This window comes from Oncorhynchus mykiss, chromosome 18, assembly GCF_013265735.2.
Source record: "Oncorhynchus mykiss isolate Arlee chromosome 18, USDA_OmykA_1.1, whole genome shotgun sequence".
Taxonomy (NCBI): Eukaryota; Metazoa; Chordata; class Actinopteri; order Salmoniformes; family Salmonidae; genus Oncorhynchus; species Oncorhynchus mykiss.
This window is the reverse complement of record NC_048582.1, coordinates 22679385-22693076: the sequence shown is the minus strand read 5'-3', so window position 1 is coordinate 22693076 and position 13692 is coordinate 22679385. Positions and strand designations below refer to the sequence as shown.

General features: G+C 44.1%; 1 protein-coding gene across 1 annotated transcript; it reads left to right on the top strand.

Moving 5' to 3' along the window:
- Positions 1 to 2728: 2728 nt before the first annotated feature.
- On the top strand, positions 2729 to 12420 carry LOC110497099. The gene is made up of 9 exons (XM_036951424.1): positions 2729 to 2809; positions 5565 to 5663; positions 6353 to 6433; positions 8135 to 8281; positions 9147 to 9247; positions 10485 to 10580; positions 10669 to 10788; positions 11344 to 11403; positions 11624 to 12420. The coding sequence occupies exons 1-9, from the start codon at positions 2729 to 2731 to the stop codon at positions 11757 to 11759; spliced, it is 921 nt and encodes a 306-aa protein (XP_036807319.1). The 3' UTR covers positions 11760 to 12420.
- The last annotated feature ends 1272 nt before the right edge of the window (positions 12421 to 13692 follow it).

Below are 13692 nucleotides of genomic sequence, written 5' to 3'. Positions count from 1 at the left end.
AAATAAATTGTAGACCGCCACAAGTCTGGTCCATCCTTGGGAGCAATTTCCAAATGTCTGAAGGTACCACATTCATCTGTACAAACAATAGTACGCAAGTATAAACACCACGGGACCACGCAGCTGTCATACCGCTCAGGAAGGAGACGCTTTCTGTCTCCTAGAGATTAATGTACTTTGGTGCGAAAAGTGCAAACCAATCCCAGAACAACAGCAAATGACCTTGTGAAGATGCTGGAGGAAACAGGAACAAAAGTATCTATATCCACAGTAAAACGAGTCCTATGTCGACATAACCTGAAAGGCCGCTCAGCAAGGAAAAAGCCACTAGTCCAAAACCGCCATAAAAGAACCAGACTACGGTTTGCAACTGCACATGGGACAAAGATTGTATGTTTTGGAGAAATGTCCTCTGGTCTGATGAAACAAAATAGAACTGTTTGGTCATAATGACCATCGTTATGTTTGGAGGAAAAAGGGGGATGCTTTTAAGCTGAAGAACACCATCCCAACCGTGAAGCATGGGGGTGGCAGCATCATGTTGTGGGGGTGCTTTGCTGCAGGAGGGACTGGTGCACTTCACAAAATAGATGGCATCATGAGGGAGGAAAATTGTGGATATATTGAAGCAACATCTCAAGACATCAGTCGAGAAGTTAATGCTTGGTCGCAAATGGGTCTTCCAAATGGACAATGGCCCGCATACTTCCAAAGTTGTGTCAAAATGGCTTAAGGACAACAAAGTCAAGGTATTGGACTGGCCATCACAAAGCCCTGACCTCAATCCTATAGAAAATTTGTGGGCAGAACTGAAAAGCGTGTGCAAGCAAGGAGGCCTACAAACCTGACTCAGTTACGCCAGCTCTGTCAGGAGGAATGGGCCAAAATTCACCCAACTTATTGTGGGACGCTTGTGAAAGGCTACCTGAAACATTTGACCCAAGTTAAACAATTTAAAGGCAATGCTACCAAATACTAATTGAGTGTATGTAAACTTCTGACCCACTTGGGATATGATGAAAGAAATAAAAGCTTAAATAAATAATTCTCTCTACTATTATTCCGACATTTCACATTCTTAAAATAAAGTGGTGATCCTAACTGACCTAAAACAGGAATTTTTCCTGGGATTAAATGTCAGGAATTGTGAAAAAAATAGTTTAAATGTATTTGGCTAAGGTGTATGTAAACTTCAACTGTGTGTATATACACTGCTCAAAAAAAATAAAGGGAACACTAAAATAATTCATCCTAGATCTGAATGAATGAAATATTCTTATTAAATACTTTTTTCTTTACATAGTTGAATGTGCTGACAACAACATCACACAAAAATGATCAATGGAAATCAAATTTATCAACCCATGGAGGTCTGGATTTGGGGTCACACTCAAAATTAAAGTGGAAAACCACACTACAGGCTGATCCAACTTTGATGTAATGTCCTTAAAACAAGTCAAAATGAGGCTCAGTAGTGTGTGTGGCCTCCACGTGCCTGTATGACCTCCCTACAACGCCTTGGCATGCTCCTGGACAGTCTGTGGTGCAACGTGGCGTTGGTGGATGGAGCGAGACATGATGTCCCAGATGTGCTCAATTGGATTCAGGTCTGGGGAACGGGCGGGCCAGTCCATAGCATCAATGCCTTCCTCTTGCAGGAACTGCTGACACACTCCAGCCACATGAGGTCTAGCATTGTCTTGCATTAGGAGGAACCCAGGGCCAACCGCACCAGCATATGGTCTCACAAGGGGTCTGAGGATCTCATCTCGGTACCTAATGGCAGTCAGGCTACCTCTGGCGAGCACGGCCCCCCAAGAAATGCCACCCCACACCATGACTGACCCACCGCCAAACCGGTCATGCTGGAGGATGTTGCAGGCAGCAGAACGTTCTTCACGGCGTCTCCAGACTCTGTCACGTCTGTCACATGTGCTCAGTGTGAACCTGCTTTCATCTGTGAAGAGCACAGTGGCGAATCTGCCAATCTTGGTGTTCTCTGGCAAATGCCAAACGTCCTGCACTGTGTTGGGCTGTAAGCACAACCCCCACCTATGGACGTCGGGCCCTCATACCACCATCATGGAGTCGGTTTCTGACCGTTTGAGCAGACACATGCACATTTGTGGCCTGCTGGAGGTAATTTTGCAGGGCTCTGGCAGTGCTCCTCCTGCTCCTCCTTGCACAAAGGCGGAGGTAGCGGTCCTGCTGCTGGGTTGTTGCCCTCCTACGGCCTCCTCTACGTCTCCTGATGTACTGGCCTGTCTCCTGGTAGCGCCTCCATGCTCTGGACACTACGCTGACAGACACAGCAAACCTTCTTGCCACAGCTCGCATTGATGTGCCATCCTGGATGAGCTACACTACCTGAGCCACTTGTGTGGGTTGTTCACTCATGCTACCACTAGAGTAAAAGCACCGCCAGCATTCAAAAGTGACCAAAACATCAGCCAGGAAGCATAGGAACTGAGAAGTGGTCTGTGGTCACCACCTGCAGAACCACTCCTTTATTGGGGGTGTCTTGCTAATTGCCTATAATTTCCACCTGTTGTCTATTCCATTTGCACAACAGCATGTGAAATTTATTGTCAATCAGTGTTGCTTCCTAAGTGGACAGTTTGATTTCACAGAAGTGTGATTGACTTGGAGTTACATTGTGTTGTTTAAGTGTTCCCTTTATTTTTTAGAGCAGTGTATATATATATATATATTTTACAATTCAGTCATGATGGCCCAACCTAAGCTGGGCATCCAGACAAGACAGATGAAGGAGGCATTCTTTGAGACCAGGGTGCGACAGGACATCCAGGTGGAGAGAGCCAATTATTTCAGATGGTGAGGAACCATAATTTACTCACATTAATAATCATAAACAGTGAATTCGTAAGGTATTCAGACCCCTTGACTTTTTCCACATTTAGTTACATTACAGCCTTATTCTAAAATGTATAGATTTGTTTTCTTCTTCAATCTACACACAATACCCCATAATGACAAAGCAAAAACAGGTTGAGATTTTTTTTTGCAATTGTAGAAAAATAAAAAAACATCACATTTATGTAAGTATTCAGACCCTTTACTCAGTACTTTGTTGAAGCATCTTTGGCAGCGATTACAGTCTCGATTTTTCTTGGGTATGACGTTACAAGCGTGGCACACCTGTATTTGGGCAGTTTCTCCCATTATTCTCTGCCGATCCTCTCAAGCTATGTCAGGTTGGATAAGGAACGTTGCTGCACAGCTATTTTCAGGTCTCTCCAGAGATGGTCAATCAGGTTCAAGTCCGGGTTCTGGCTGGGCCACGCATCGACATTCAGAGACTTGTCCCGAAGCCACTCCTGCGTTTTCTTGGCTGTGTGCTTAGGCTCGTTGTCCTCTTGGAAGGTGAACCTTCGCCAATGTCTGAGGTTTTCATCAAGGGTCTCGCTGTACTTTGCTCCATTCCCTCAATCACCTCCCTGACCAAGGCCCCTCTTCAATGATTGTTCAGTATTGCCTGGAGGCCAGCTCTAGGAAGAGTCTTGGTGGTTCCAAACTTCTTCCATTTAAGAATGATGGACACAACTGTGTTCTTGGGGACCTTCAATGGTGCAGACATTTTGTGGTACTCTTCCCCAGATCTGTGGCTCGCAACGATCCTGTCTCTGAGCTTTACGGACAATTCCTTCGACCTCATGGCTTGGTTTTTGCTCTGACATGCACTGTCAACTGTGAGACCTTATATAGACAGGTGTGTGCCTTTCCAAATCATGTCCAATCAATTGAATTAACCACAGGTGGACTCCAATCAAGGATGATGAATGGAGACAGGGCGAGGGGACGGTTTAAAGTTATACTGTTACATATACACAACATGACCAAAAGTATGTGGACACCTGCTCGTCGAACATCTCATTCCAAAATCATGGCATTGATGTGGAGTTGGTCCCCCCTGTGCTGCTATAACAGCCTCCACTCCATTGCTGCAGGGACCTGCTTCCATTCAGCCGCAAGAGCATTAGTGAGGTCGGGCACTGATGTTGTGCGATTAGGCCTGGCTTGCAGTCGGCATTCCAATTCAAGTCAAAGGTGTTGGATGGCGTTGAGGTTAGGGCTCTGTGCAGACCAGTCAAGTTCTTCCACACCGATCTCAACAAACCATTTCTGTATGGACCTCACTTTATGTGCGGGGGCATTGTCATGCTGAATCAGGAAAGGGCCTTCCCCAAACTGTTCCCACAAAGTTTGAAGCACAGAATCATCTAGAATGTCATTGTATGTTGTAGCGTTAACATTTCCTTTCACTGGAACTAAGGGGCCTAGCCCGAACCATGAAAAACAGCCCCAGACCATTACTCCTCCTCCAATGGCGGCAAGCTTTACACCACTCCAGCTGGCTCTTTGCATTGCGCATGTTGATCTTCGGCTTGTGTGCGGCTGCTCGACCATGGAAACCCAGTTCATGAAGCTCCCAATGAACAGTTATTGTGATGACGTTGCTTCCAGGCAGTTTGGAACTCGGTAGTGAGTGTTTACCACGCTACGCGCTTCAGCACCCTGCAGTCCCGTTCTGTGTGGTCTACCACTTCATGGCTGAGTTGTTGTTGCTCCTTGACGTTTCCACTTCACAAAAACAGAACTTACAGTTGACTGGGGCAGCTCTAGCAGGCCAGAAATTTGACGAACTGACTTGTTGGAAAGGTGGCCTCCTATGATGGTGCCACGTCGAAAGTCACTCAGGTCTTCAGGAAAGCCATTCTACTGACAATGTTTCGCTATGGAGATTGCATGGCTGTGTGCTCAATTTTGTACAACTGTCAGCAACGGGTGGGGCTGAAATAGACAAATCCACTCATTTGAAGGGGTGTCCACATACTTTTGTATGTGTAGTGTATTAAGTTATTTTTCTTAGAACTGCATTGCTGGTTAAGGGATTGTAAGTAAGCATTTCACTGCTGTATTCGGATCATGTGGCAAATACAATTTGATTTGATTTGGTTTGAAGTCAGGCTGTGCAACTGTATTTGAGTTTGATTGAGAACGGCCAGTAAATGTATGAAGCCAACCATAGTGACTTTAAATTAGATACGCAACATGACGCTGTAATGTCAGGGAGAGCTACTGCTATTGCTGTTTCTTCTAAAGGGGAACAGGTGACAGATCTCTCCCAGGACACTTAACAGCACTTCCTCTCCCCTCTCTCTGTTTATTGTCTGTATTTACTCTGTTCTTTACAGGCCACCATTGTTTTTAGAGAGAACAATCACTCCACTTGGTGATTGGATAAACTCCTTTCATGTGTCTTCTCTGGAATCTGGAGCTCATGCCAGGAACCAAAACTTCCTTTACACCTCTTCCCTATGCCTTGTCCTCATCTGTTTCATACGTTTGTGTAACAGGGGTAGTTTACTGACCATGCTAGTGTGATGATCAGTAACCTTACCTGAGACTTGAAGAGTTGCAATGGCTCCCCTAGCAAACGCCTAGGCTTTGGCTTAGTGGGCTAATGCATTCTCCCGGGATTGATCCCTGTTAGTCACACTTGCTCATATTCTGAACATGACGAACGCCCGTCTTAATTCCAGGTTAGAAAAGGAGAGGTGAGGAAGGAGAAGGACTTTGCTAGAGGCCAACCTAAGCTCTCTACCAAAACATCAGCCAGGAAGCATAGGAACACAGGCCAGGTACCATGTTGAAGTCAAAACTGACCTGTTTGCCTCTAAAATGGCTTCAAATGGAATGCATATTGCTTTTTCCCCCTTGAGCATGAGAGCTGCTTTCATCCATTTTCTTTTTCACAATCAAAACCAGCAGTCATCTGGAGATCAGGCAGAGAGCTCTGAGGCTCTTCCAGCAGCAAGCAAGGTACAGTACTTAGCCCTCTCTCTTTCACTCCATTGGCCTTAGATTAGGCCCTATAGGCATCGAGTGCCTCATCCCAGCCCACTCAACACAACGGTTTCACTCACAAACCACAAGCCCTGTGAGGCGGTGTGTATACTCTCTATGATAACGATCTTAAGCCATGTAGTAGTCCCTGTCATATGTCTGGGATGCAAATTCCTAAGGTAAGCTATAGTTAATGATGTAGCCTACATTCAACCAAATGACAAACTGTAAAACCAGTATGTTATACAATATCTCATAGGCAGTTGGAAAGCTGACAATGTCCAAGTCCTGGTTCTCTTTAATATCAAATTTAGCCCAATGCATACTTGAAAACATTTTTGGGTTTTGTATTTATATCATTCTCTATTTGAGCAAGAAACATGTACCGTAACAGATGTCATACAGCAGGAAGCGGGTTTACTCACAAACATGCATAACCTTTTGAAACAACACGACCTCTAAGTGAGTGCACCATGTGTTTCAGGTGGTGATTCAATGTCGTGTGAACAACAGACTGGTCTCGTTGAGGCAGCTGACTCAAAGCTTGAAGCGCCTGTCCACAGGAGTAAGAGGTATTGCACTGTTGAGACCCCACAGGGCAAACGTGTTCTCTATTTGACACAGGCATATGATCAAAATACATACCTGAACGATGCAGCACACGCATTTGTTGTGCCAAAATAAAATAAAAATCTATTTTCAAATGATGTGAACCCCCAAGTCATTTTGATGTTGGAAGCAAGCAAGATGCATGCATTTTTCTGTTTTCAGTTGAGGAGGAGCCCCTTCATCCCCCGAAGATCTCACCAGACAACGTGATTCCTTTCACATTCACATCCACATCACATCATTCACATCTTCACATCTTCTCTCTTCCTAACCAGTCTGATCAACTGGTAAATGCAGTGCACTTTGATAAAAAGCCATCTTGTTCTTGCGTGGACTACTTGAAAAGAAGGGACACTGATTTGATTTGCCCAGTAGCTTGTATTCATTGAAATGATTTAGTGAAAATGACCATAACGTAGTGTTGGCCTTGTACTGTATGCCCAGGCTCCCAATGCATGGGGTGCCGTCCCTGTTAGGCCTACTGAGGTCCTGGTCAAATGACACACACCATTCTTCAACCTGAAGGTACGGTTACATAAGAGGTCTTTGCCTAAATAAAGAATTGTTGATGTTGCTTGTACATTGTAGCACTAACAACGAGCTATGTTTGCCTATCAGTCACTCATGTAAACGTACCTGCTGATGATGACAGGGATTTTGCTTAGAAATTGTACAGTAACGTGCTCACTTGTGTCCCATTACGTGTGTTGTTTCTCAAGGTTCCCCAGCACTACAAGTTAATGGGGTACCAGCCTGTTTCGGCCTTTGAGGCTGCCGCTAGCTACATTCCCCCCCATCCCAGCCCAGGACGCTATGCACTGGGGCACAGGTGAGCCAAGAGACTCACCACCAACACTGTGGGACGCTTACGTAGGTGGTGTGTAATACACAGATCCATTTATACAAAGGAAATAAATCACAGTCAATCCTTTAAGCCTTTTACGAGACGATGTACAAGTGATATAACATAAACAATGATGTGAAGCAGCAATAACCCTGAGAACTCTGAATGGTTTGATTGATTACTTAATGGTGTCACTGTCAGAGACTAGGATCTGCTCTGCTCCTCTGACATCCAATAGCGTGTGTGTATTTGCTCAAACTGATACAGCAATAACCTCGTTGTTTATGTAATCAAACCATTATTTTTTTTAATGTTCCTATAGTTTCCCATGTTTGACAAGACCATGACAAGACAACCATTAATCACCCTTCTCCAGAGCTCATGGTCCCCACTTAGCTCCCATCATACAAACACTTACTCATTTGCGGGCAGCTCTCCATAGCAAACTCTTTACCACAACAATACTTATTACAGGAACATCCTACAACTGTCAGATCTGATCTTACTTTAGGACAACGTCAAGTAGGATTTTTGCAATTGCAGAACTAGAGTTTCTAATAGATTGGCCCCATCTCATTGATATGATTTTTATGGTGTATCTCTAATCTTGCCAGCATGGCTGTTATACAAGACTGATAAATCTTTTTTTATTTTTTTCTCTGCTGGGTCATATTCATTAGGGAACACTGTAGAAAAACATTTTGTAACGGAAAACAAAAATGTGTGTTTGGTATTGAACAAGTTCAGGTCGTCTCTCCTGTTTCAGTCTCCTAATGCACTGGTTGCTTACGTGGTTGTGTCCCTGTCTTTCAGGATGAACTGTTGCCCAGGGTGATCCGTTCTCCCTCGGGGTGTGCAGTGGCCGAGCCAGAGGGCGAGGAGGATGAGTGTCCCAGTCTGAGCTTCACGGCCCCCAGCGCCCTGCTGAAGCCTCCCTACGCTCACCCCCTCAGAATCTTTGTAAGGGAATAACACAGAATAGGATAGAACACATCTATTTATTTATTTACAGTATATCACTGGAGGCTGGTGGGAGGCGCTATAGGAGGACGGGCCCATTGTAATGGCTGAAATTGAATAAATGGAACGGTATGAAACACATCAAACATATGGAAACCACATTTGACTCTGTTCCAATTATTCTATTTCATTCCAGCCATCACAACAACCCCGTCCTCCTATAGCTCCTCCCACCAGCCTCCACTGCTGTATAAATAAATGTGTTCATCATGCATATCATATGTAGTCGTAATGATTGGTGTTACTATCATGCATAGTGTTGGAAATGTTTTGTTGGAATCTCTGTCCTGATGATTCCCACAACAGCTGTTCCTCTTGTCAATAGTGGAATCCTTCACCGGGCCTGAGAATATCGATAATTGTGAATAATTTTGCATTGATAATTTATACTGTTCGTGTTCCTTGTTGGACTTTGTTCTGCTCTGTAGAACCCAGCCCCCCGGTCTCCATGCCTTCAAAGCAGACCCCCTCTACCTAGAGTGTGATCTGGAGTACCACCTGTGTACACTGCCCCGGTACACCATCCCAAAGCCCTCTGTGTTTGGAATGCACACCCCCAGCACTCAGAATACATTTTTAGACCGAACAGTAGGTCTCTCATATCAAAAGGAGTTATTAAGCAAAAACTCTCACATTTTTGTGTACTAGCATTGCATTTCTATAGAATTAAAATAGAATAAAAAATAATAGAATAGAATATAATACCTTGATTTTTCACACAATGTGGACATTTGTGGTAATTGAGACTAAAGCCAAAGTCGTTTTTACAACAATTACACAATTCTTTATCCTGATCAAATTGCAGGATGTGATCCGAGGCGTGATGACCTGGAAGAAGTTCCCATCGGCTGCCCTGGCCTCTCTGTCCAACAGTCCCACACTCACCAGTAGCTGGGCCCCGCGCATGTAAGGATCCAGTAGCACAGCTTTACAGGGCTCACACCACACATACAGCTGCGTAAAGCGACCGCTAAAGTGACAGTGTCTTAATGGATCATGATGTACTAACTCATCTATACTATGTATTCTTGAGCAAACAGTGCAACGTATAGACTGTTGTTCTTCACACACAACTGAACACTTTTTTTATTAATGAGCTTATCTTGTTTGATCATCTTGTTTGACCAGCCCACAGCCGAGGTTTCATGGTACTGGGATGCTATGGGTAGGTAGATAGCACAGGAGGTTGGTGACACCTTAATTGGGGAGGACGGGCTCGTGGGAATTACAGGAATAGAATGAGTGGAATGGTATCAAATACATCAAACACATGGTTTCCAGGCATTTGATGCCATTCCATTTACTCCATTCCAGCCATTATAATGAGCCGTTCTCCCCTCAGCCGTCTCCTGTGGGAGATAGTTAGTTAGGATTGTTTTGCTATTATATGCAGATTTTCCATTGATTGCATAGAGCTTCAATGAAGGCCCTGCACGCAACCAGTAAGTTGCACTTAAAAAACCTCCTACCCTTCCTCAGAGCATTTTGACTTGACGAACGTGGAAAACCCTTTTGCTCCTTAGGAAGTACGCTGTCATCCACAAACTTCCACCAGCTGGCTCAGTGTGTTTGTGCGTGTCCACTTCTTCCAAGGATGTTCTTGCGTGCTTCTTCTCTGCCTCCAGATCTGCCTCCAGAATGGCTAAGGCTAAGCTGTAGCACGTTAGCTACAGGCCCAGACCAGTGCAAGTCTCACAGACAGACTTATGAATGGAAACACAGTGATTTACTTCATATTTACAGGGTGAGGGGGGACCGGCACTCTGTTCCCTTGTCTAAGATCTATGGCCATGGTGCAGACTCCTTTCTGGAATCCATTCCAGCACCAGGGTTACTAAGAGCCAGCGCTGTATCCTCTGCTTTGTTGAAGTAGTGTCCAAACAAGTCCAAGTGAAATGTTGCCTATCAGTTAAAGTAGGCCTCTACAACAAACCATAGGGCTGCCTAGTCATCTGACGTGAAGATATTGCAAACATCAACAGGATGTTAGCCTGTATGTTTATACTCAGCTGTACAACATGGGCTGAAATTGTGTTACCTTTTATAAATACAGTTGATATAATAGAGTTGAGTCATTGAGTCAGTTAATGTACCAGTCCTTTAATGACCTCCGAGTCTATCACCTAACCGTGTGTTCCACCAGGTCTGACCCCTTCAACAGTGACATTCTGCCCACCATGGCGCCCACAGCTCTGAATGGCCTTCCAGAAGATATGACAGAGGAGCTACTGGATGGACCGTAAGCACTAACACACACTGACAGGCAGGGGGACTGAAAGTAACAGGAATCCATTTCAGAGGTTTGTGTGACTGATGTGTTTTACCAGGTCTGAAAGCACGGGAGTATCTCTCACACCCGAGATGATCCGAGCAGAGTTTCCCCTGCCAGAGAATGTACCTTCCACTCCCAGACAGCTGAAAGACGACAGCTTTAAAGATGACAGCAGGTATACTGTTCACACACACACACACACACACACACACACACACACACACACACACACATACACACACACACATACACTGCAGGACTAGGAGCATCATGCATCTGTGTTTCCACTAAATTAACCTCTAATCCCTATGAGGAATACTGGCATTTAATTTAGCCTACAACTCAATCAGTGTGTCTTCCCTTGAGTCCTTGCCAATTGTCATCAATCAATAACTTAAATTAGCATTTATGTCACGCACACCATTTTCTGTTTATTCCTTCATGTTTGGTTTGTCGTTATCTCTGTACTTCTATTGATGGTGTGGCATGCTAATTGTTAGTAATTGGATTTGTCAAAAATCATATTATAATCAAATGATCTCTTCTAATTTGGCTAAAATAATGACGTTATATCAGCATGATGCAAAATTAGTCAAGAGATACAGAATTATAATGATGCTGCTGTACTACTGCCCCCTTGTGGCCAGGTTGGGATTGTAAAAGAGGATGTTAGATAAAGGTTAGATTAAAGTGGAGATAACAACAGCTCATTTTGCTTCTCCTCCACTAGTTCCCCGAGTCCCTGTAAAACTCCCCAGATGATGCCTGTCAGTACAGTAAACACCTCCAGGTGAACACAACACTGTTCCTTTCCCTCCCACTCAGCATCTGGTGTTAGCATCAACTACTATCTCTCTCACACACACACACACACACACACACACACACACACTTTGTGATTCTTTCTAATCTAAAACAGATCTCTTTTTTATTTAATGGAAGATTTCAAAACCAAGAACAACAGGTATGATTATTAATATGTCTTTAACTTTGACTCATAACTTCCACAGGGAGTCAAGAGAGCAGCAGCTGGAGATGTTTCTGAAGTCTCAGACCAATAGACTTGGTGCCAAGGTGACGGCGCGACTCAACCACCTGAATATTGTGGGCAAGGCTAATTCACCCTCTACACCAGATAATAAATAGTGCTATATTTGTTACGAGGCACTAAGGTTGATGCAGGAAATATCAGATTACAGTACCAACATACATTGACTGATATATTTCCTATAATATATTTTACTGTAAAATACATCATTACTGTAGCTGCTATGTGCTATTGTACAGTTGCCACACCACTGATGCTGTGCCCATTGTCTTGCATTTACGCTGGCCAATTCAGCCAAGGACATTTTCATTTAAAACAGTCTTTATGTACTTTAAAGTTCGGCTTCTTGTTTTATATAATTAATGACAGGCCTTTCTGGCAAATAAAAAAATAGATAAAGGAATGATTCCAAATTTACACCTGTATGTCACAGATCCACAGTTAAAGCAATCTCTATTGCACTCCACACTGCTCTTTCACACCTGGACAAAAGGAACACCTACGTGAGAATGCTGTTCATTGACTACAGCTCAGTGTTCAACACCATAGTGTCCTCCAAGCTCATCACTAAGATGAGGACCCTGGGACTAAACACCTCCCTCTGCAACTGGACCCTGGACATTCTGACACATCCGCCGTGCTGAACCTCAACACAGGGGCGCCAGCTTAGTCTCCTCTACTCCCTGTTCACCCATGTCTGCGTGCCCACGTTCGACTCAAACACCATCATTAAGTTAGCCGATGACACGGCGGACCGTGGTAGGCCTGATCACTGACGATGATGAGACAGCTTACAGGGAGGAGGTCAGAGACCTGGCAGTGTGGTGCCAGGACAACCTCTCCCTCAACGTCAGCAAGACAAAGGAGCTGAGCATGGACTACAGGAAACGGAGGGCTGAGCACCGGAGTATTTGCATTTGCCCCCCTTGTTTTTGCACTGACATTATTGCTCAGGCTCTATGCACACTCAATGTACTCTACCCACACACTCACACATACCACACCGACACTCCAACACACAAACACACACACACACACAAACACTCACATACTACATATATACACTCACACACACAAAACACACATGCACACATGCATATTTTAGGAACATTTAGTGGTCCTAAAACGGAACCTTGAGGAACACCGAAACTTACCATTAATTTGTCAGAGGAAAAACCATCCACAGACGAGATCGAACCAGGCAAGAACTTTTCTGTGTAGACCAATTAGGGTTCCCAATCTCTCCAAAAGAATGTAGTGATCAATAGACAAACTGATATCTTTCCGACAGATAAGATCTAAACCAGGCAAGAACCTGTCTGCATACACCAATAGGGTTTCCAATCTCTCCAAAAGAATATAGTGATCGATGGTGTAAAAAGCGGTACTAAGGTTTAGGAGCACGAGGACAGATGCAGAACCTTGGGCTGACACCATTAAAAGGTATCATTAAAAGGTACCACCTTCACAAGCTTTTTAAAACATTTTATTGAGAGGAATGGGAGATTCGATCTAGGCCAATAGTTTTTTTCTTACATTTGCCGGGTCAAGGTTTGGCTTTTTCAGGAGAGGCTTTATTACCGCCACTTTTAGTGAGTTTGGAACACATCCAGAGGATAGTCAGTCGTTTATTATGTTCAACATAAGAGGGCCAAACACAGGAAGTAGCTCTTTTAGTGGTTTAGTTGGAATAAGGTCCGGTAGGCAGATGGAAGGTTTAGAGGCCATGATGACCATTTTCGTGAATGTGTCAAGAGATTCAGGATAAACAAACACTAGTGTCTCCATTGACCCAAGATCCTGGCAGTTCTGTGCAGACTCAGGAAAACTGAGTTTTGGAAAAATATGCAGATTCAAGAGGAGACCGTAATTTGCTTTCTAATGAACATGATCTTTTTGGTGAAGAAGTTCATGTATTCGTTCATCCTCACTTGGGGAATGCTGCTTTTCGACAGCATAAAAAAATAAATGTCGGATTATTTTTATTCTCCTCAATCAGGTTGGAAAAGTAGGCTGATCGAGCAGCAGTGA

Coding starts and splice junctions, on each gene's coding strand:
- LOC110497099 (XM_036951424.1), top strand. CDS start 2,729: ATGGCCCAACCTAAGCTGGGCATCCAGACAAGACAGATGAAGGAGGCA. Junction 5,664..6,352: donor AGCATAGGAACACAGGCCAG/GTACCATGTTGA, acceptor CATGTGTTTCAG/GTGGTGATTCAATGTCGTGT. Junction 8,282..9,146: donor CTCACCCCCTCAGAATCTTT/GTAAGGGAATAA, acceptor ATCAAATTGCAG/GATGTGATCCGAGGCGTGAT.